We start from the raw sequence: 21,490 nt of genomic DNA on the forward strand, positions 1-21,490 counted from the left end.
ACAAGTCATTCCCTAATTTTCCTATCTGTCAATTGTAAACAAGAGCTTAATAGGTGTTGGATGTCTGATGACATATTCAGTATATGATATTGACATATGTGCATCTATCTAGAACAGGTAGAAGAGGTGGTTCTGCATATTTAAACATGCTAAATGGAGAAGACCAGGCAAAGCTTTGACAGAAGAGGTGGTTCTGCATATTTAAACATGCTAAATGGAGAAGACCAGGCAAAGCTTTGACAGAAGAGGTGGTTCTGCATAGTTAAACATGCTAAATGTAGAAGACCAGGCAAAGCTTCGACAGAAGAGGTGGTTCTGCATAGTTAAACATGCTAAATGGAGAAGACCAGGCAAAGCTTCGACAGAAGAGGTGGTTCTGCATAGTTAAACATGCTAAATAGGGAAGACCAGGCAAAGCTTTGACAGAAGAGGTGGTTCTGCATATTTAAACATGCTAAATGGAGAAGACCTGGCAAAGCTTTGACAGAAGAGGTGGTTCTGCATATTTAAACATGCTAAATGGAGAACACCAGGCAAAGCTTTGACAGAAGAGGTGGTTCTGCATAGTTAAATATACTAAATGGAGAAGACCAGGCAAAGCTTCGACAGAAGAGGTGGTTCTGCATATTTAAACATGCTAAATGGAGAACACCAGGCAAAGCTTTGACAGAAGAGGTGGTTCTGCATAGTTAAATATGCTAAATGGAGAAGACCAGGCAAAGCTTCGACAGAAGAGGTTGTTCTGCATATTTAAACATGCTAAATGGAGAAGACCTGGCAAAGCTTTGACAGAAGAGGTGGTTCTGCATATTTAAACATGCTAAATGGAGAAGACCAGGCAAAGCTTCGACAGAAGAGGTGGTTCTGCATAGTTAAACATGCTAAATAGGGAAGACCAGGCAAAGCTTCGACAGAAGAGGTAGTTCTGCATATTTAAACATGCTAAATGGAGAAGACCAGGCAAAGCTTCGACAGAAGAGGTGGTTCTGCATATTTAAACATGCTAAATGGAGAAGACCAGGCAAAGCTTCGACAGAAGAGGTGGTTCTGCATATTTAAACATGCTAAATGGAGAAGACCAGGCACCCTGCCCCTGTTTCGGTAAAAAGCTGAGGGACGGGGCTGGAATAATGTAACCACCCTCAAATTCATATACGGCACTATAGCTGCAAGGATCCATAGCTAAGAAACATGTTCTGAGGCTATATAGTTTGTTTACATTTACTTTGTTTACAAACATTGAAGTAAAACAAGCTTATATTTTGGGTTCTGATGGGGTACGACACTTGAACTAAGCTCATGAGGCATTTATAAATATTCTTCAAGAATCAATGGGTACATATCATTAATTTATTAGTAACAAAATAATTGCCCCTTTAAAGGAGTTAATCATGTTTGAATGAGTGGTGAGTGTTGAGGCAGAGAACAGTAAGAGAGGACTTTTTCCTAAAATGTATTTAATCAATACAGACTTATTTGCATAACAGGATTGTCATTATCATTATTTTTTCAATTTTCTTGATTCAGATGTTGATCCAACCTCTAAAAAAACTAGATGTCTAGCATGTTGAAATTGTTTTGAAAAATAAAAAAAGAAGAATGTTATAGGGAATGAGAATGAACTAACTACATTTGTGTAGTTAATGTTACCGTATTCAGTATGTAAACTAGTATTAATGTTACCGTATTCAGTATGTAAACTAGTGTTAATGTTACCGTATTCAGTATGTAAACTAGTGTTAATGTTACCGTATTCAGTATGTAAACTAGTGTTAATGTTACCGTATTCAGTATGTAAACTAGTGTTAATGTGTGTAGTTAATGTTACCGTATTCAGTATGTAAACTAGTGTTAATGTGTGTAGTTAGTTACCGTATTCAGTATGTAAACTAGCGTTAATGTTACCGTATTCAGTATGTAAACTAGTGTTCATGTGTGTAGTTAATGTTACCGTATTCAGTATGTAAACTAGTGTTAATGTGTGTAGTTAATGTTACCGTATTAAGTATGTAAACTAGTGTTAATGTGTGTAGTTAATGTTACCGTATTCAGTATGTAAACTAGTGTTCATGTGTGTAGTTAATGTTACCGTATTCAGTATTTAAACTAGTGTTAATTTGTTGTTAAAAGTAAATACAAATTTGATTGAAAAAAAAAGAAAGATGTGCTTTACTTTGGGTAAACCAGAAGTATGGTCAGTCACATGATCCTGGTCAGGCACAAATCCAGTTCCACTTCTCTAATCAAATGCAATGAGAGCCTTGCGTTCTTCAGCCCTCCTCTTCTTCAACAAATAGACCACGACCACACCCAGCAGCATCAAGGTCATGATGAACAACCCGGCGAAGACTATGGTTCCCATGTTCGATCTGAGAAAATATGTAGCTTCCGCGTCTACAACAGGAGCTGCAATCAACAGCAAAAACAACATAATGACATCAGAGGAATGGAGTTTGGATCTGTTCGTTTAGGAAAAGGCAGGCAAGGAAAGGCAGTCATGAAAAAGTATTGGGACACAGTCCATCCAGTCAGCATGTTTAGGGTTATGTTTTAGGTCTGGTTGACCATATAACCTAATCCTAAATGCTTCAACATAATTGTCTGGGACATACTGGTGTTTCTCTGGTCTAATCCTGATATGAATTAACCCTTTACTAAAGGAGTGAACGTTATTTATAATAACGGTTACATGGAGGAAATCGGACCACTCAGAAATGAAAATGGATGGCCCTCCCTTCAGCAAAATATACAGTATTTTACCAAACCCTCCCTGAACGCTTAAAAAAATTTAAAAAATTAAGTGACCCTCCCTTATACCCAAAATAATAATTAAAACAAAGTGGAAAAGCAGAGAACATATCTAACGTTTACTCTCACTTCTTGGACAGAGCAGAGCCTTAGATATGCAAATGTAGAAACTGTTCTTTGTCCTATATGCATTATTTGGCAATGCAGGAATGTTGATAGTGCACAGGTCTGCGGGCCAGAAGGTTGTGGGTTCACAGACCACCGTGGACAAGAGTAGGGGTGGAAACATATCCTTTACAGTAAAAGCAATCCATGAATCTATCATCGTATGTGCAGGTCCGAGAATAAATAGCCTTTTATAAAAATGTCATGCAATTCTACATCATTTTACATATTAGTAGAATATTTTTTTAAACCACACAAATGACCCAAATTACAGCTAAGAATAGACAGATAGATATGCATATTTGTTCATCTTATCATATCTCTCCAATGCCAAATCAGTGTGTCTTGTTTGCAACGAAACTGTTCCTGTTTGCAAATAATTACATCTGAGACGTCATTAGGAATCTGAGCATTGTCCTTGACAGAGTAGGCCTAACGACGCAGAAAGATGTAAGCTTTAACTGCTAACTACTCTTCTTCCGTGGCTTAATCCAACGAGAGAAGGTCACAAGTGTTTCCCTAAAAGCTGTCTGGGTTTAAACATCTTCTGTTGTACGGAAAGTGAATAGCTTAATCAATTGATAGTGACAGAATTAGATTACTTTCCAAGCAAAGTCCATTTTTGGTCTCCTCGGCTGTAGCTCCGCCTCTGAATGTCAAAGAAACTAAACAATGATATCCACATATGCACCGGAGCCACGTCTTTCCCGGGTATTTTACAGCTTGTTTCTAGAGTATAGCATCACGGACCAAAGCGCTGTTATAGATCACTTTTATATAATCGGATCAGTTTTATTTTCTTCAAAATCTTAAGCTAACAAAGGGTAGGCCTATGAATTTTTGCTATATTCTTTAATAAAAGGTAGGCCTATGGCATACCCTCTCATACACCCTCAATTCGAGTCCTGGTTTTAACTTAACAGCCCTTCCCTGACACAGAGGTAGGCTATTTAAAGAGTGCATGGTGGGTGGAGGAATTGGCCGACACATCTATGGATTTAGCAGCCTATGGCCTAATTTCATCTGCCAAACAGGTAGGCCTACCTCTTATTTCTTCAATAGGAAGAAATAGGCTCCAACACAAAGCCCTCTTGTTGTTAGTAAAGTCTAATTAAAATGAAGACAGTTGAAATGAATTATGCCTAATGGGATTTGCCTAATTTCAGCACCATGAGCTGTTCATTTCCGATTGATTGTGCCGTGGCTGCTGCTTCTAGTTTCAGCACAACAATGCAAGTTACTCAAATCTGGCTTATTGTGAGGTCAATAACTCTGATAAATACATCATGGGCAAGAAACATATTGTTTTTAATAAAATCAATTATAGTGGTAGCAAGCTATCAGAGTTGACCTCTGGTCCTCCTTCTCACCTTCGCGCTCTCATTCTCAAGCTGAACAGAACATAGGCTATAGGCTAATCTGAGCGCAAAATAGTACCTTTTTTGGACTAGGCCTAATGAAAAAAATACATTTCAGAGGAAGCCTTTGACTCTCCTTCTGAACTGCCACCATAGGCCTACACAGCACAGCCATTGGTCAGGCAGCACACAAAAACGTTATTTGATCGGCAAGAGCAGAGCAGGTCCAGGGCTCAGGGTTGGAATATCCATTGCAGAGTGTAATTCAGCCTAGTTTTATTTACACCATCCCAGCAGCTATCTGAGAAATATAACTTTGTTCTGTGCTTCTCTGAGCATGCACTTCGTAGCCTACAGGCTATGGATCATATGATTGAGACCACGCTAAATAGCCTACAGGCTATGGATCATATGATTGAGACCACGCTAAATAGCCTACAGGCTATGGATCATTTGATTGAGACCACGCTAAATAGCCTACAGGCTATGGATCATATGATTGAGACCACGCTAAATAGCCTACAGGCTATGGATCATATGATTGAGACCACGCTAAATAGCCTATAGGCTATGGATCATATGATTGAGACCACGCTAAATAGCCTATAGGCTATGGATCATATGATTGAGACCACGCTAAATAGCCTATAGGCTATGGATCATATTATTGAGACCACGCTAAATAGCCTATAGGCTATGGATCATATGATTGAGACCACGCTAAATAGCCTATAGGCTATGGATCATATGATTGAGACCACGCTAAATAGCCTACAGGCTATGGATCATATGATTGAGACCACGCTAAATAGCCTACAGGCTATGGATCATATGATTGAGACCACGCTAAATAGCCTACAGGCTATGGATCATATGATTGAGACCACGCTAAATAGCCTATAGGCTATGGATCATATGATTGAGACCACGCTAAATAGCCTATAGGCTATGGATCATATGATTGAGACCACGCTAAATAGCCTACAGGCTATGGATCATATGATTGAGATCACGCTAAATAGCCCTGCCTTGACCACTTGATATTGCGCGCCCAGCGGAGAGTCAGAGATGAGGGGCGGCGTCGGGAACACACCGATATAGAGCCTAATAAGCAACTAATTCTAAAACACGGAGAAATATTTACATTTCATAAATTACATGACCCTCCCCTGGACTAGATGTCAAAAATACTAAACCCTCTGTGACTGAAATTGAAAAAGCATGACCCGTCCCCGTTTTCCTCCAGGTACCAATTCTGTAGATGGTGTTCCATCCCTAAGAGCGGGGTAATTACCTGCACGGGTCTTTTCGCCTGCACCCGTCTCCTCGACTGCACCGGTCTTCTGGTCTGCACCGGGCTGGGCCTCTCTGACCACAAGGAAAGGACCCTGGGTTATGTAGTGCCTGTCTGTCTCTCCGTTGGGGAGCTCTCGCCTGCGCCTCTGCAAGCCTTTGTTCAGGCAGCCCTGGGCACACCTAGAGTTGGGGTTTCCCAGCTCACACAGGATGACGGTACAGGTGAGGTACACCTAAAGGAGGGTCATGGGATGTGAAAGGGAGATGAACCATCCAAGAAGGTTTTCCTAATACTGGATCAACAGCCACAATCAACCATTTGGATCGATATTTCATTGAAATAATGTGAAATACACATTTATCACAGGTTGAAATCTGGGTCTAAATAAGACAAAATCTGTGCATTTTGATGACTTCAGGTAAATTCCATATTGATGCAACATGATTATACTCTAATAAAGTGAGTAAATATAACTAAGAAAGAAAGAACGTTAAGTAAACTCATTTTGATGTTAAGTTTTACCTGATCGTAGCTCCCAGTGAATTTGAAGGCCTGGACCTCAAAGTAGAATTGGGTTAGGTTACCGGGATAAACTTTGACAGTCTCATCCTTTAGACACCTTCATTGAAAAAGAAAGAAAGAAAGAAAGAAAGAAAGAAAGAAAGAAAGAAAGAAAGAAAGAAAGAAAGAAAGAAAGAAAGAAAGAACATTTTACTAAGACAGGATGGAGACAAATTAATTCATGATTACGTTTCGCAATCTCTCAGTCCCATTTTAAGCTTGACAATAGCATGTTGTGCTGCTCTTAGTCAATGGACTGATAGACAAATAGCGCTTGACAATAGCATGTTGTGCTGCTCTTAGTCAATGGACTGATAGACAAATAGCGCTTGACAATAGCATGTTGTGCTGCTCTTAGTCAATGGACTGATAGACAAATAGTGCTTGACAATAGCATGTTGTGTTGCTCTTAGTCAATAGGCTGATAGACGAATAGCAATTGTGGAAAACAAAACAAATTGTTAGGGAAAACAAAGCAACATTGTTTACCATTTTGGAATACGACATTATGTTGACTGTTACCTGTTGTTCACACATTCTTTACTCTTGCAGGTGAACAAAATAAGATTTGCATTGAACATTGCGTTTATATTTTGTTCAATGTAACCGGTCATTCTCATAATTTTTACTCTAAAGTGTGAACAAAACAAGATTAGCATTTCAAGCCACATAATGCAACAGGGGTGGTAAACCAGGAAACATGTCGTGTACTTCCTATGCTGCCTTGGGTGTGTAATTGTTTGTCATGCAGGGCTCCCTTGTAAAGGAGGCCTTGGTCCCTGCCTAAATAAAGGTTCAATATGTAAGAAAGACAGTACGACGGGCAGGTTCCTGCTATTCCTCTTTCACAGCTTCAAGCCCACAGCCCTTTTGTGCGACCCCCCCCCCCCCCCTCACCCGTCTTTGATGAGGTCGTAGAAGACACTGCTGCTGGCGCTGTCATCAGGGGTGGCTTTGCAAGACTCCACCAACAGCTGTACCTTGGGCAGATCAGACTGGGCCTGGATGCCCATGTAGAGCTTGTCCATCAGCTTCGCCTTCACTGGGTAAGCACTGGGATCCACCTTCTGGCTGAACTTACTGTCCCTGAAGACCTCAAATGTGTAGCCGAAGCTACCAAAGTTGGACTGGGTGAACATGTAGTTGGAGCTGTGGATCTGGTAGTAGTTGGAAAAGCTGACAGTCTTGGGGTACCGGCAGGAGAAGACGATGTTGATCCGGTTATGTCGCGTGATGGTTGCGTTGACCGCGTCGAAGGAGTTGATTTCGTTTTTGAACACCATGAAGTCACCTGCATCCTAGATAGAGGAGGAGAGAGAAACCAGATTTAGGAAGACAAGAAGCAAAACACAAGAGAGGCGAAAGAGAGGGCATGCCTCCAAGTATGTGATGTGTGTGTCTCATACCTCCATCTTTGTGCCACAGGAGTTGAGTGACATGGTACCCATGATGTGTGTTTGGTTGGAGGTCAGGGAGCAGGAGGAGTCTGCTAGCCGCAGCCACTTCATGTCCATCTCAGGCAGATAGGCCTTGCTCACGACGATGGTGATTCTATTCGCTGTGCACGAAACATTCGCCTCACCTGTACCCAGAGGAGATGAGGGGTTATGTGTGTATCATCATGTTAGGATTGGATCTTACCCTATATCACACATGGAAGTCTATCTAGCAACAGTGCAATGATTGGAGGTGGTGAAAATCAACTGACCTGTAAGTGCGAGGCCTTTGGCCACCGCCACAACCACACATCTCATCTCTGATTGGCTGAAATTAAGAACAACAATGACCACCGAACAACACCAACAACAACCACAACAACTACTGTAAATGTCCCTTTAACGTACCTCTCATTTGTCTCGGCAGTGAAACAGATGGGAATGTTTTGTTTCAGGTGGCTTTCCTGTGGGGTCCAGCCCAGGAAGAGCCTCGTGACACCAAAGCCCTCATCCTGGATCTTCTTGGTCATGTTGGGAGGGCCGCTGACCTGGAAGTCAAATATCCTTAGAGGAAGCAGAAAGACAGAAAAGTTACAACCCCTGGACAAGCGTGAGGATGCCAAGGAGTATTTTGTTCATATCAAACTCTGTTCATCTCATTCATGTTCCGGTTTTTCATGTGCTGTTCAAGCTGGTTTCAAGTTCAGTTTCAGATTGAATAAAAAAAAACTAGCATTGCTAAGTGGTGTGGTGTCTCTGCAGTCAGTCCAGAGGTAAAACAACAGGGGAAGTCAATGGAGTTTTGGACAGTAAGGGGATGTAGGTGAGAGAGGTACTCTTACTTGGCATGGGAGGTTTTTACTCGGGCATCGAGCTGGTACAGGTGACCCACAGCAGCATGATGGACATCCCCATGTGAAGGTGTCGGAGTCAAGAACTGTGGTCGTGTGTAGCCAGGGAGACAGTTGGGCAGAGTTGGCTGGACTAAAACCCACAGAAAGGACATGTTTTAGACATCTAGTAGGTGTGTTAAAAGGGGCAATTGCTACATCTGGGATTGCTACATCCATTATTGGACTATTCAATTATTGATACATAGACATTGATTCTTGAAGACTATCATTTATATAAATGCCTCAGGAGCTTAGTTCAACTGTCTTAATAAATCACTACCCAAAATACAAGCTTGTTTCACTATTGTTTGTGTAGCTTCATAACATGGTTAAAGCTATCATTTGGATCTCATGGATGGCGAGTCCTTGTATCCATAGCTATCATTTTGATTTCATGGACGGTCAGTCCTTGTATCCATAGCTCCGTCTATACATTTGAGAGTGGTTGCATTTCTCCAGCCCCATCCTTCAGCTGTTTACCAAAGAAAGTGGCAGGGTGTCCGCTTTGTTGTTGTTGGAATCCCAGATTGCCCCTTTAGAGGATCCACAGGGACATACATGTCTGTAAACAATGACTGACAATGACTTCGGACTAAATTGTTGTGGGATTATATTCTCAGGGGCAGTAGGGTGTTTGTTCTTTGCTAGATTGATAGCATTTTGTGCTGCTCTCAGTAAATAGAGGTAGATTGTAGTTAGGGAGAGTAACACCATGTAGGCTGCCATTTTGGAATGCATCATCATCTCTACTGTCATTCCACCAGGTGAACAAAACAAGATTTGCATAAACAAACTAAGATTTCAATTTTCAAACCTGTGCCACTTTTCCAAAATGCAACTCAAATTCTGTTCTTTTTTTTTTACAAATGATTATACGTCACTGATGTATACATATTATACGACTAGACAAAACGCTATAGAAATCAAATGTAATTAAAATTGATTGGTTGGTTCACTATGCCAAAATGAGGCATTCAACTGTGAGAGTGATACATGCTACTTACTCTCCACAGCAAACTGCAAGGGCACGCGGCTGAACGGGGTCGGAGTTGGGTTATTGACAGAGGACTCGTTCAGGGCCTTCCTGGTATAATTTGATTTATATCCCGTCATGTTGACATCTACAGCGGGGTGGTCCTGCAGCAGGATCTCAAATACATGCACCCCTACAACCAACAGGCCTGTGGCATGCAGAGTACACTGGACCTGGAGGGATCAGAAGATACAGTGACTCCTGGGCCCCACCTTCATAACACTGCTGATCTAGGAACAGGTTCTCCCTGTCCACGTCATCCTATTCATTATGATCTAAAATGGAAAAGCTGATTCTAGATCAGTGCTCAAGTGGATTGAATGGGATATAATACATAATAATGAACAGGGGTCTTTCACACTAGACCAGGGATCTTCAACATGTTCTTGCCCAGGGTCCCCCTCCCAGGCAAACCAGGGACCAACATCATACGTTAGCAAAAAACGTTTTTTCTTCTTCACATCAGGTAAATGATAATGGCAAGGAGAAGTAGTCAACATTTTAAAATGAATCGATTTGGTAGATCGTTTTCATTATTTTTGACCTCCCCACATTATAATTAGAATAGGAAGTGTAAACTTTAACATAGCCCTATTAGCTAGAAAGGTAACTCCAAACACATTTTCGCTAAGAGCAGCTGTTTATCGGGTTAAACAAAGGTTAGCCATGTGTTGGCAAAACATTATGTCCACGTCAAGAAAGCTCACCAGCAGCCAGCGGCACTTGTCGCACTTGTAGCCTATTCCCCGTTCACGTGCTATCCGAGTTATCGGAAGTGGGACAATTTCACTTGAAAGACCCTCCAAGTCGGAATTACAAGTGGGAAACTTGGAGAAAATGTTGTTACCCGAGTTGCCATGTTCTCTGACCTTTCACCTTTTCAACCAAAAGATGACAACAAATCCATTTTTTGGACAATTACCAACGTTATCAATGAGGATAATGTAGCTAGTTTGACCATATCGTCAATGTTAAGCAAACTAGCTAACTTTATTATTAGCAACGTTAGCTTATCAAGCTAGCTAAAATCTTATTGGTTGAAGAATTGTTCCACCTTCAAAGGCACGTGAACACATTCATGTCGGACTTACGACATCCCACTTCCCAGTTTCCCATTTCCCACGAGCACATGAAGCCACCCCTATTGGCGGGTGCTTTTTTAAATCCTATGTCAGATACTCCAGTGAGTGTAATTTGCTCAATATTAGGAGTTGAGAAAAAGTTGACATCATTAGAAAGAAGATATTCTCCTCTTTTCTACTGTGGGTATGTAATAAGAAATGTTTTTATTCTGTTGTTGCTAGCGATATTCATAAAAACATTGGGGGGGATTGTTCACATGCCTTTGAAGTGTAAACAATTCTTCAACCAATATGATTTTAGCTAGCTTGATAATACCCCATGCACTAAACCGTTAATAAACGGGCTTGATTGAATCTACATCAATCTGCAGGGAGGGACATTGTTTATTTTCTTACCCTGTCAAGTGTAATGTTGCGGTGTGTGACGTTCACAGGGAAGTGGCACCTCACGTCATCTCCATCCGGGTCATAGGCCAAGAGAGGAAGACTGGAAAAGCAGTTCTGAGGAACTCTACTCATGACATCACAGAGAGAAACAAAACACTTTCATTAGTAGATAATAATCACAGATAGCAGCGACATGACTGTGTTGTTATCTAGATGTAGAGTAAACTGAATACATTGTTTAACCTTTTAGACCACAATAGAATTCTAGAATGCTGCTGTAGATTACTGAGACGGTGTCACGATCGTCAGGGAGAGACCAATGCGCAGCGTTGAAGGTGAACATATTTATTAATGAATGATCAACCGATCAAAACAACAGACGATAACGTGATGTCTACGGTGTAACACAAACCAAATAAGAACAAGAAACCACCAACACAAAGTGAAAGACAGACAGTTAAATATGGCTCCCAATCAGAGACAACCAGCTGACACTCGTTGCCTCTGATTGGGAGTCACTCAGGCCAACATAGAAATACAAACATAGAATTACACACCCTGGCTCAACATAACAGTGTCCCCAGAGCCAGGGCGTGACAGTACCCCCCCCTAAAGGCGCGGACTCCGACCGCGCCAACTAAATACCACAGGGGAGGGACCGGGTGGGCACTCCGCCTTGGCGGCGGATCCGGCTCCGGGCCTGATCCCCACTCCCTCTCCAACCCCCCAAAGTACCCCTGGTCCGGTCTGGCCCCGCTGGCCGGAGCTGGACTGCACACTGATGGAGCGGATTGCTCTAGCTCCGGCGTAACGCATCTGACCGGTGCCGGACCAGGCACCAGCGGAACAGGCACGGGCCGTGCCGGACCGACGACGCACACCACTGGCTTGGTGTGGGGAGCAGGAGCGGACCGAGCCGGGCTAACGAAACGCACCACTGACTTGGTGCGGGGAGCAGGAGCGGGCCGGACCGGGCTGACGAAGCGCACCACTGACTTGGTGCGGGGAGCTTGGATGGGCCGGACTGGGCTGGCGACGCGCACCACAGACTTGGTGCGGAGAGCAGGAACGGGCCGGACAGGGCTGACGAAACGCACCACAGACTTGGTGCGGGGAGCAGGAATGGGCCGGACTGGGCTGGCGACGCGCACCACAGACTTGGTGCGGAGAGCAGGAACGGGCCGGACAGGGCTGACGAAACGCACCACAGACTTGGTGCGGGGAGCAGGAATGGGCCGGACTGGGCTGGCGACGCGCACCACAGACTTGGTGCGGAGAGCAGGACCGGGCCGGACAGGGCTGACGAAACGCACCACTGACTTGGTGCGGGGAGCAGGAATGGACCGGACCGTACTGGGGACACACACCACTGGCCCTACACCGGGATCTGGAACGGGCCGGACCGGACTGGCAACACACGCCAGTACCTCTCGCCGTGCCTCTACATCCTCCATCCCCTCTTCGACCAGTGGCCCCCGTAACCTGGCGGCCTCCTCTGGCAACCCGCTGGGCCGCTCTATCGCGGCCTCCTGCTGGTCCGACATCGTGAGCCCCCCCCCCTAAAAATTTTCTGGGAGTCTCTCTTCCCCGTGGGCCAGGCCTCGATAATTCTCGCCCAACTCTCGCTCTTCTGCTTCCAATCTCCGCCATTCAGCTCCTCATTCGGCTTGACCCAGTCGAAGCTCTGCCTCCACTGTTGCCAAGTCCACCCACTCTGCTCCTCACTAGGCTGCTTGGTCCAGTTCTGGTGGTTTCTTCTGTCACGATCGTCAGGGAGAGACCAATGCGCAGCGTTGAAGGTGAACATATTTATTAATGAATGATCAACCGATCAAAACAACAGACGATAACGTGATGTCTACGGTGTAACACAAACCAAATAAGAACAAGAAACCACCAACACAAAGTGAAAGACAGACAGTTAAATATGGCTCCCAATCAGAGACAACCAGCTGACACTCGTTGCCTCTGATTGGGAGTCACTCAGGCCAACATAGAAATACAAACATAGAATTACACACCCTGGCTCAACATAACAGTGTCCCCAGAGCCAGGGCGTGACAGACGGCCGCTATTGGTTCTAAAGGGTTAATAGGGCTCCGTTTGAAATATGCCACTAAGTTTAGTAGGTGGTTGTTTGGCAGAAACTATTTTTGATACATTCAGTTTGCTTCCCTCATGGTCCTACCGTAGGGTTGGGACAGTTGCCGTGACAGGAGGTGTGTTTTGGGTTGGCGGCCCCGGGCTAACCCGTAACCCCAAATCCACCTTGGTGTGCATTGTCCAGTTGGTCTTTCCATTGACATTGGAGCCCCAACAGCAACCTGAGTCACTACAATGAGAGGTTGAATCAGTGCATTGAAGTATTAGATTAAATATGACATCATTCATCAGTCTTTTCTAGCGATTCCATCCACATCATCAATATAACTGTTATTTCCACAGTGCTCAGATTGCAATGCAATGTCTTTCCAACATAAAAATCCAGCAAAATGTTGTTTGATGGGATCGGAGCACGACAGACACAGCAACACTAACTATAGGGGGTTTGTGTGTGTGTCGGGGGGTGAGGCGTTAAGACGCCTAGATGACATGCTTATTACTCTTCAAAACAGCATTCAACAGATTACTTCCTGTCTCTAACACCCAAACACCCAGAGGCTGACATTAACCCCCCCTTCCTCCACCACACACAGAAAATCCAAGTTTACCTCAGGGTGTAGGATTGGGTTTTCTGGTCCCTAGTGAAGTTCCTAGTGAAGAGTCCCTCCGACTGGCACCAGAGGTTTTGGCCTGACTGGTCCTTGTTGGTTTGCACGACAGGTCCTTGTCGGTTTGCACTGCCATTACAGGAGCCGCTGGTGCACTCCCAGGAGAACTGCTGTTCACACCTGTCCCGGCCATTCTCACGATAGTGGAATTGTACCTGCCAGCACACAGGTCAGGGCCCATATTCACAGACAGTCTCAGAGTAGGAGGCTGATACAGGATCAGTTTCGCCTTTTAGATCATAATGAATAAGAGTATATGGACAGGGGGGATGTCATCCTAGATCAGCACTACTACTCTGAGAAGCTTTTTGAAAATAGGGCCCTGATAGGGGAGATAGGTTGCATTAAGAATGATTAGAAACGGTTGAATCAAGATAGAAAGAAGAATGGTTGAATCAAGATATAAAGAATAATGGTTGCATCAAGCTAGAAAGAATAATGGTTGAATCAAGATATAAATAATAATGGTTGCATCAAGTCCTCCCGAGTGGCGCAGTGGTCTAAGGCACTGCATCGCAGGGCTAGCTGTGCCACTAGAGATCCTGGTTCGAATTCAGGCTCTGCTGTAGCCGGCTGCAACCGGGAAACCAATGGGGCGGTGCACAATTGGCCACAGCGTCGTCCAGGGTAGGGGAGGGAATGGCCGGCAGGGAGGTAGCTCAGTTGGTAAAGCATGGCGTTTGCAACGCCAGGGTTGTGGGTTCGATTCCCACGGGGGGCCAGTATGAAAATAAAAAAGAATAATGTATGCACTAACTGTAAGTCGCTCTGGATAAGAGCGTCTGCTAAATGACATGTAAAAATGTAAAATCAAGATATAAATAATAATGGTTGAATCAAGATATAAATAATAATGGTTGAATCAAGATATAAATAATAATGGTTGAATCAAGATATAAATAATAATGGTTGAATCAAGATATAAATAATAATGATTGAATCAAGATATAAATAATAATGGTTGAATCAAGATATAAATAATAATGGTTGAATCAAGATAGAAATAATAATGGTTGCACCGAGATAGAAAGAATAAGTAATACATGTTTGATATAATCTATTAATTAATCTTATGGAATGGTTCTCAAGTGTGCATTAGATGGTAAATGTACTGTAATATTGTCCCATTTCTCATGCTATTTATCAACTTGACGATCTTTCCCCCAATTTCTTCCAGCACCAAGTTTATGTTGAAAAGCTGCTAAATCAATTCCTTACTTTCATTGGATGTGGATTTGATTCGGCGTGCTGTTAATTTTTTTAATGAATTGCATTTAAGATTTTTCATTTGCAATTCTACTAACAGGAAATTACTTGGAATTGACCACAAACTACACTGTAAATCCCAAGGCATTTTTAACTCAAATACTTGTAGTAAGTTGAACTCAATGAAAAGTCATTATTTACTTAATGTTTAAGTAGTACTGACTCAAAACTAAATGATAAATCACATAAACTCAAAAAATATATATATATTAATCTGGGAATTTGGGGAAAGTTACTGGAATTTTGCAACCGTACTTGCAGGCCTTATGTGGCCTGTAAACCATGAGTTTCAGGCCACTGTATTAGGGTAAAGCTAGGATTCATAATAAGGCCTGATGAGATATGTAATTTATTGTCATAAGGAGTTAATTAAAATGATAACATTCTCCTAGGAACTCACTTGGTGAAGGTCACAGGAATGAAAAAAGAACAAATTCAACAACCATGTCTCTGTCACTAACAAATACAGTAATGGGTGGTAACTCGACAATTCACTCCAAAAGGCAAGGCACAATGGGAAATTATATTGGAGGCGTGGCTTAGTGGGGGCATTACTCCAAATGTTCAAGCTGATACAACTAAAATCTGGATCCCTACAGGGTCACAGTGACTATATCACTTTAAGTTTATTGTACTTAGACATATTAAGTGCAATGAGTTTCCTCACAAGTTTTGAGTAATGAAAGCACATTGGGGTTTGCAGTGTACTGTCATCAACCCTAGCCATGTCCTTGTCTGTTGATGTTCTATCTTTTACCTGATACTCCACCAATCAATGAAGATTGGTCAGACATCTGTTCTATATGTCTGAACAGTTTTCTTTAACAGTTGCTAAAGAAAAGGCATGGATGAACACGTGGCTTTCAGAATCAGAGCTGGTTTATAGATTCTTTTTTATTGGAAGTGCATGCCAAACCTGTGCGATCACATGTTCTACTGACATTCATTTTCATTTCCATGTAAAAAATAAAAATATTCCTCAAAAGTTATTAATTAGGCTACATCATTTCAACCATTTTAATGCATTGTGTGTGTTTCTTTTGCCTCCAGAAATTGTACATTTACCATGTGAAATTAGTTATGAGCAGTGGTGTAAAGTAACTAAGATTAAAGTGCAGACTGTCAGCTTGAGTGACAAAGTTATAGAAGCACAAATATCAGAATGCTAACCTCCCCTGTTATTGTAATTGTGAGAGGACAGCATGTCTTGGGGGTATGATATTTGTGTCTAACTTTCTCACTCATCAGTATTCAGGATTCATTCAGGATTATCCATAATCATGGTAGCATGCACATAATGTACAAGTGTTTAAAAACATATTTTATTCACAATAAAAGTGACTCCAAAATGACACAATACATTATTTACCATTAATTTCTATTAGCCACAAAATGATGTGAAACACAACCAAAACAAACAGCAAATGCATCCAACAAATGTGTAGAGTCACAAGCTTGATGTAGTCATTGGATGCTATGAATGTGGGACCAAATACTTAACTTTTTAATACTTTTATACACATACAAATGAATTTGTCCCAATACTTTTGCTCCCCCTAAAATGGGGGGACTATGTAAAAAAAAAAAGTGCTTTAACAACTCGGAGAAAAAGCGCAACACAGACAGCAGCTACCTCTGTTCATCTCTCCGTGTCGGTTCATAAACTTTGGCTTCTAACAGGCTGCAGTCCAAACACATTATTTTTACCCCCTCAGCCTTCGCGCTAGCCTCTTTCCAGGGGAATTCCGGTCGAAACCGGATGCAGTTTGATTGCCATCTTAAGTGGAGGTCCAATTCACAAACATTGCCCCCTCGACCCTCGATTTAGCTCGAGGGAGCGAATGAAGCACTTTGATTAGTTGTGGGGTTGATATGACCCACAATTCAATGCAAACTGTAGTCATGTGTCAAATTCTGGTGGCCGCCAAGTGTCAAATGTAATCAACAATGCTGCATTTTCGGCATGTCAGACAAAATTATGAAGCAAGCGTGCTAAAAAATATATATAGAAGACATTGATTTTAGCTGTGGCAAATTGCCTTAGTCTTGAAGTGAGGAGCCTATAAAACATAGCTAGATTCATAAACATATTTTTGGGAATTCTTAAATGTATTGTAATAAATAACCAAACGAAAACTAGCTAGCCAGCTATGGGTAAATGTAGCTAGCTACCTGAAAGGAGTGCTGCCTAGGTACATTAATAGCTTTAGGTTGGTTGTTTTTAAGATCAATTTCTAGATTTCCACCAAGTTTGCCTCTCCGATCATCACTCTCCCTCACTTGGGCAAGAGACATTTAAGGTACACTCGGATGTGAAAACGTAATTCAAGGGCTGAGGGTTTGAGGCAAAGCGCTGTCAGCTTTGAGTTTGGACTGCAGCCACAGCCTGTCCGCACGATCTGCGGTGTCCGCACGGATCTTAAATCCAGCCAGTTGAAACCGCCAAACAGCATACCCGACCGCTCTGAGGTGTCTGCATGGTCCTAAAACACACTGATGCATCTTTTTGTATAACGGTGCAATGATAAAACTAGGGGGAACAAAAATGCAATTTCAGAATGTGGGTGGGTCATGTCCCCCCCGTACCGGTAAAGAAAATATGTACTTTTTACCCACATTTCCCTTGACACCCAAAAGTACTCATTTCGAATGCTTAGCAGGACAGGAAAATGTTCGGTTCTGGAACAAGCGGTCATCACTATTGCCTCGGATCTGTAGGACTCACTAAACGCAAATGCTTCGTTTGTAAATTATGTCTGAGTGTTGGAGTATGCCTCTGGCTATCCATACATAAAAAATAACATTAAAACAATTCGTGCTGTCTGGTTTGAAAAGGAATTTGAAATGATTTATAGCATTTACTTTTACTTTTGATACTTAAGTATCCTATATTATAGCAAGTACACTTACTTTTGATACTTAAGTACATTTAAAAGTAATAATTGTATGACTTTTACTCTAGTAGTATTTTACTGTATGACTTCACTTGAGTCATTTTCTATGTTTAATTTTACTCAAGTATGACAATTGGGTACTTTTCCCACCACTGGTTATGAGTGTTACAGTAGTAAAGGCACTGGCAGGTTTGGCATATACTTTGTAGACTATTTATTTACTATTTATTGCAAATCAAGTTATGCACTCGTAGGAACCTACCTCCCCTGTCCATTTCGAGTCCGGGGGAATGTATCCCGGCACTGTACAGCGCATAGTCCCACCATAGTACGTTGAATCGGTGCTGTGGCAGACGGCACTGCTGAGTACCAGCAGGAGCAGCCTACCAAGGTCCATGATGGCGTTCTCCTAGCCTATCTGTCTGTCCGTCTGATCATTTCCTTCAAGTGCCTCGTTCATATTCACTTATGTGGTAGAGGCGTGGAGTAGTTCAATAACTGGAATAACCGGATTTGTGATGCACTTCAAAGTATTTTAAACACATACAGTGGGGAGAACAAGTATTTGATACACTGCTGATTTTGCAGGTTTCCTACTTACAAAGCATGTAGAGGTCTGTAATTTTTATCATATGTACACTTCAACTGTGAGAGACGGAATCTAAAACAATAATCCAGAAAATCACATTGTATGATTTTTAAGTAATTAATTTGCATTTTATTGCATGACATAAGTATTTGATCACCTACCAACCAGTAAGAATTCCGGCTCTCACAGACCTGTTAGTTTTTCTTTAAGAAGCCCTCCTGTTCTCCACTCATTACCTGTATTAACTGCACCTGTTTGAACTCGTTACCTGTATACAGTGAGGGAAAAAAAGTATTTGATCCCCTGCTGATTTTGTACATTTGCCCACTGACAAAGACATGATCAGTCTATAATTTTAATGGTAGGTTTATTTGAACAGTGAGAGACAGAATAACAACAAAAAAGGGATAGGCCACTCCAGAAAGACTGGCTATGCCACTCCAGAAAGACTGGCTAGGCCACTCCAGAAAGACTGGCTATGCCACTCCAGAAAGACTGGCTAGGCCACTCCAGAAAGACTGGCTAGGCCACTCCAGAAAGACTGGCTAGGCCACTCCAGAAAGACTGGCTAGGCCACTCCAGAAAGACTGGCTAGGCCACTCCAGAAAGACTGGCTAGGCCACTCCAGAAAGACTGGCTAGGCCACTCCAGAAAGACTGGCTAGGCCACTCCAGAAAGACTGGCTAGGCCACTCCAGAAAGACTGGCTAGGCCACTCCAGAAAGACTGGCTAGGCCACTCCAGAAAGACTGGCTAGGCCACTCCAGGACCTTAATGTGCTTCTTCTTGAGCCACTCCTTTGTTGCCTTGGCCGTGTGTTTTGGGTCATTGTCATGCTGGAAAACCCATCCACGACCCATTTTCAATGCCCTGGCTGAGGGAAGGAGGTTCTCACCCAATATTTGACGGTACATGGCCCGTCCATCGTCCCCTTAGCAGAAAAACACCCCCAAAGATTTGTTTCCACCTCCATGTTTGACGGTGGGGATGGTGTTCTTGGGGTCATAGGCAGCATTCCTCCTCCTCCAAACAGGGTGAGTTGAGTTGATGCCAAAGAGCTCGATTTTGGTCTCATCTGACCACAACACCTTCACCCAGTTCTCCTCTGAATCATTCAGATGTTCATTGGCAAACTTCAGACGGGCCTGTATATGTGCTTTCTTGAGCAGGGGGACCTTGCGGGCGCTGCAGGATTTCAGTCCTTCACGGCGTAGTGTGTTACCAATTGTTTTCTTGGTGACTGTGGTCCCAGCTGCCTTGAGATCATTGACAAGATTCCCCCGTATAGTTCTGGGCTGATTCCTCACCGTTCTCATGATCATTGCAACTCCACGAGGTGAGATCTTGCATGGAGCCCCAGGCCGAGGGAGATTGACAGTTATTTTGTGTTTCTTCCATTTGCAAATAATCGCACCAACTGTTGTCACCTTCTCACCAAGCTGCTTGGCGATGGTCTTGTAGCCCATTCCAGCCTTGTGTAGGTCTACAATCTTGTCCCTGACATCCTTTGGTCTTGGCTATGGTGGAGAATTTGGAATCTGATTGATTGATTGCTTCTGTGGACAGGTGTCTTTTATACAGGTAACAAGCTGAGATTAGGAGCACTCCCTTTAAGAGTGTGCTCCTAATCTCAGCTCGTTACCTGTATAAAAGACACCTGGGAGCCAGAAATCTTTCTGATTGAGAGGGGGTCAAATACTTATTTCCCTCATTAAAATGCAAATCAATTTATAACATTTTTGACATGCGTTTTTCTGGATTTTTTTGTTGTTATTCTGTCTCTCACTGTTCAAATAAATGTAGCATTAAAATTATAGACTGATAATTTCTTTGTCAGTGGGCAAACGTACAAAATCAGCAGGGGATCAAATACTTTTTTCCCTCACTGTATATATATACACACACACACACACACACACACACACACACACACATATATACACATATACACATACACATACATACATACATATATATATATACATACATACATACATATATATATATATATACATACATACATATAACCTCCTGTGAGATATATATATATATATATATATATATATATATTGATAGATATATTTTTTGTAATGAAAGGATGCCAATGAGACTGATCTTATTGGGGACTTTCTCTTGTTTAGACCTTACCTACACATACCTACATGCATTTTAAAAAGCTAGACATCCTTTTTTATTTTAAATATGATGAATCCATGGCCTTATTCGGCTATCGATATATAGCCTGTGCATAGGCCTATTCTTGTGACAATTATTATTTCGGCTTGTACATTTATTTGATATTTATTTTAAAGAAGGTCCAATTCTTCAAAGCTTACTGCACAAACGCTCTAGGCATACTCGGTTCTTCGATTTAAAGCCGCTTTTACGCGCTAGTCAGAACTAGGAAACCCGGAAATGTCTGACTTGCTAACTGGTTGAACGCGGCACGTGTATAACTACGACCAGTTAGCAAACCAGACATTTCTGAGTTTCCTAGTTCCGACTAGCCCTTGAAAGCGGCATAAGGCCCAATCATGACACGGAGCAACAGCGCGTTATTAAATGACGAGGTCAAATCATGATGTCAGTGATCTTCAGGTCTGAAAATCGGAGCTGTAGAAAGAGGCCGGAGTTCCGAACTTGGAATTCCTTGTTGGATGACCAATACAAAACAATTTTCCCCAGTCGGAGCTCGTTTTGTCCCTGAGTTCCCAGTTGTCTTGAAAGCAGCATTAGTTTGCTGAAATCAAACGTCAGGTATGTGTAGCACATGGAGTACCTAATGAGTTAAGGTTCTGTGTTTTCACATGCAAAAGTATCCCAAGGAAAACTACTTTGAAAGTTGTAACATATTTTATAGAAAATACATTATTTATGTTTCTGAATGATTTATCTTGCTGTTTTGTTGACATTATGGCCCGGTGATGCTGGGCTTACCTTCCTCACCGTTTTTGCCCGGTGACGTGACAGGCCATAGCCTGGTTTACCCCGGTTCAGTCTAATCGAAATCC

At 42.4% G+C, this 21,490-nt stretch overlaps 2 protein-coding genes across 2 annotated transcripts in view; both read right to left on the reverse strand.

The window, feature by feature from the left end:
• Nucleotides 1-21,490, reverse strand: part of LOC311111886 (ADP-ribosylation factor GTPase-activating protein 2-like) — a 183,237-nt gene that overhangs the window by 129,027 nt on the left and 32,720 nt on the right. The gene's annotated exons all lie outside the window — the stretch shown is intronic.
• On the reverse strand, nucleotides 1,446-18,361 carry LOC311111877 (uncharacterized protein). Its single transcript, XM_084154788.1, has 13 exons — nucleotides 18,154-18,361; nucleotides 13,672-13,886; nucleotides 13,149-13,292; nucleotides 10,970-11,084; nucleotides 9,463-9,664; nucleotides 8,408-8,549; nucleotides 7,974-8,129; nucleotides 7,838-7,893; nucleotides 7,536-7,711; nucleotides 7,027-7,427; nucleotides 6,091-6,187; nucleotides 5,566-5,800; nucleotides 1,446-2,406 (listed from the first exon to the last, which is right to left on the reverse strand). Exons 1-13 carry the CDS (start codon nucleotides 18,286-18,288, stop codon nucleotides 2,240-2,242), a joined length of 2,241 nt encoding a protein of 746 aa, XP_084010914.1. The 5' UTR covers nucleotides 18,289-18,361; the 3' UTR covers nucleotides 1,446-2,239.

Source organism: Coregonus lavaretus (genome assembly GCF_964263955.1).
Source record: "Coregonus lavaretus genome assembly, chromosome: 37".
In the NCBI taxonomy this organism is placed as follows: Eukaryota; Metazoa; Chordata; class Actinopteri; order Salmoniformes; family Salmonidae; genus Coregonus; species Coregonus lavaretus.

Coding starts and splice junctions, on each gene's coding strand:
- LOC311111877 (XM_084154788.1), bottom strand. CDS start 18,288: ATGGACCTTGGTAGGCTGCTCCTGCTGGTACTCAGCAGTGCCGTCTGC. Junction 13,887..18,153: donor ACTCGAAATGGACAGGGGAG/GTAGGTTCCTAC, acceptor GTGTGCTGGCAG/GTACAATTCCACTATCGTGA. Junction 2,407..5,565: donor AGGCGAAAAGACCCGTGCAG/GTAATTACCCCG, acceptor TGTTGATTGCAG/CTCCTGTTGTAGACGCGGAA.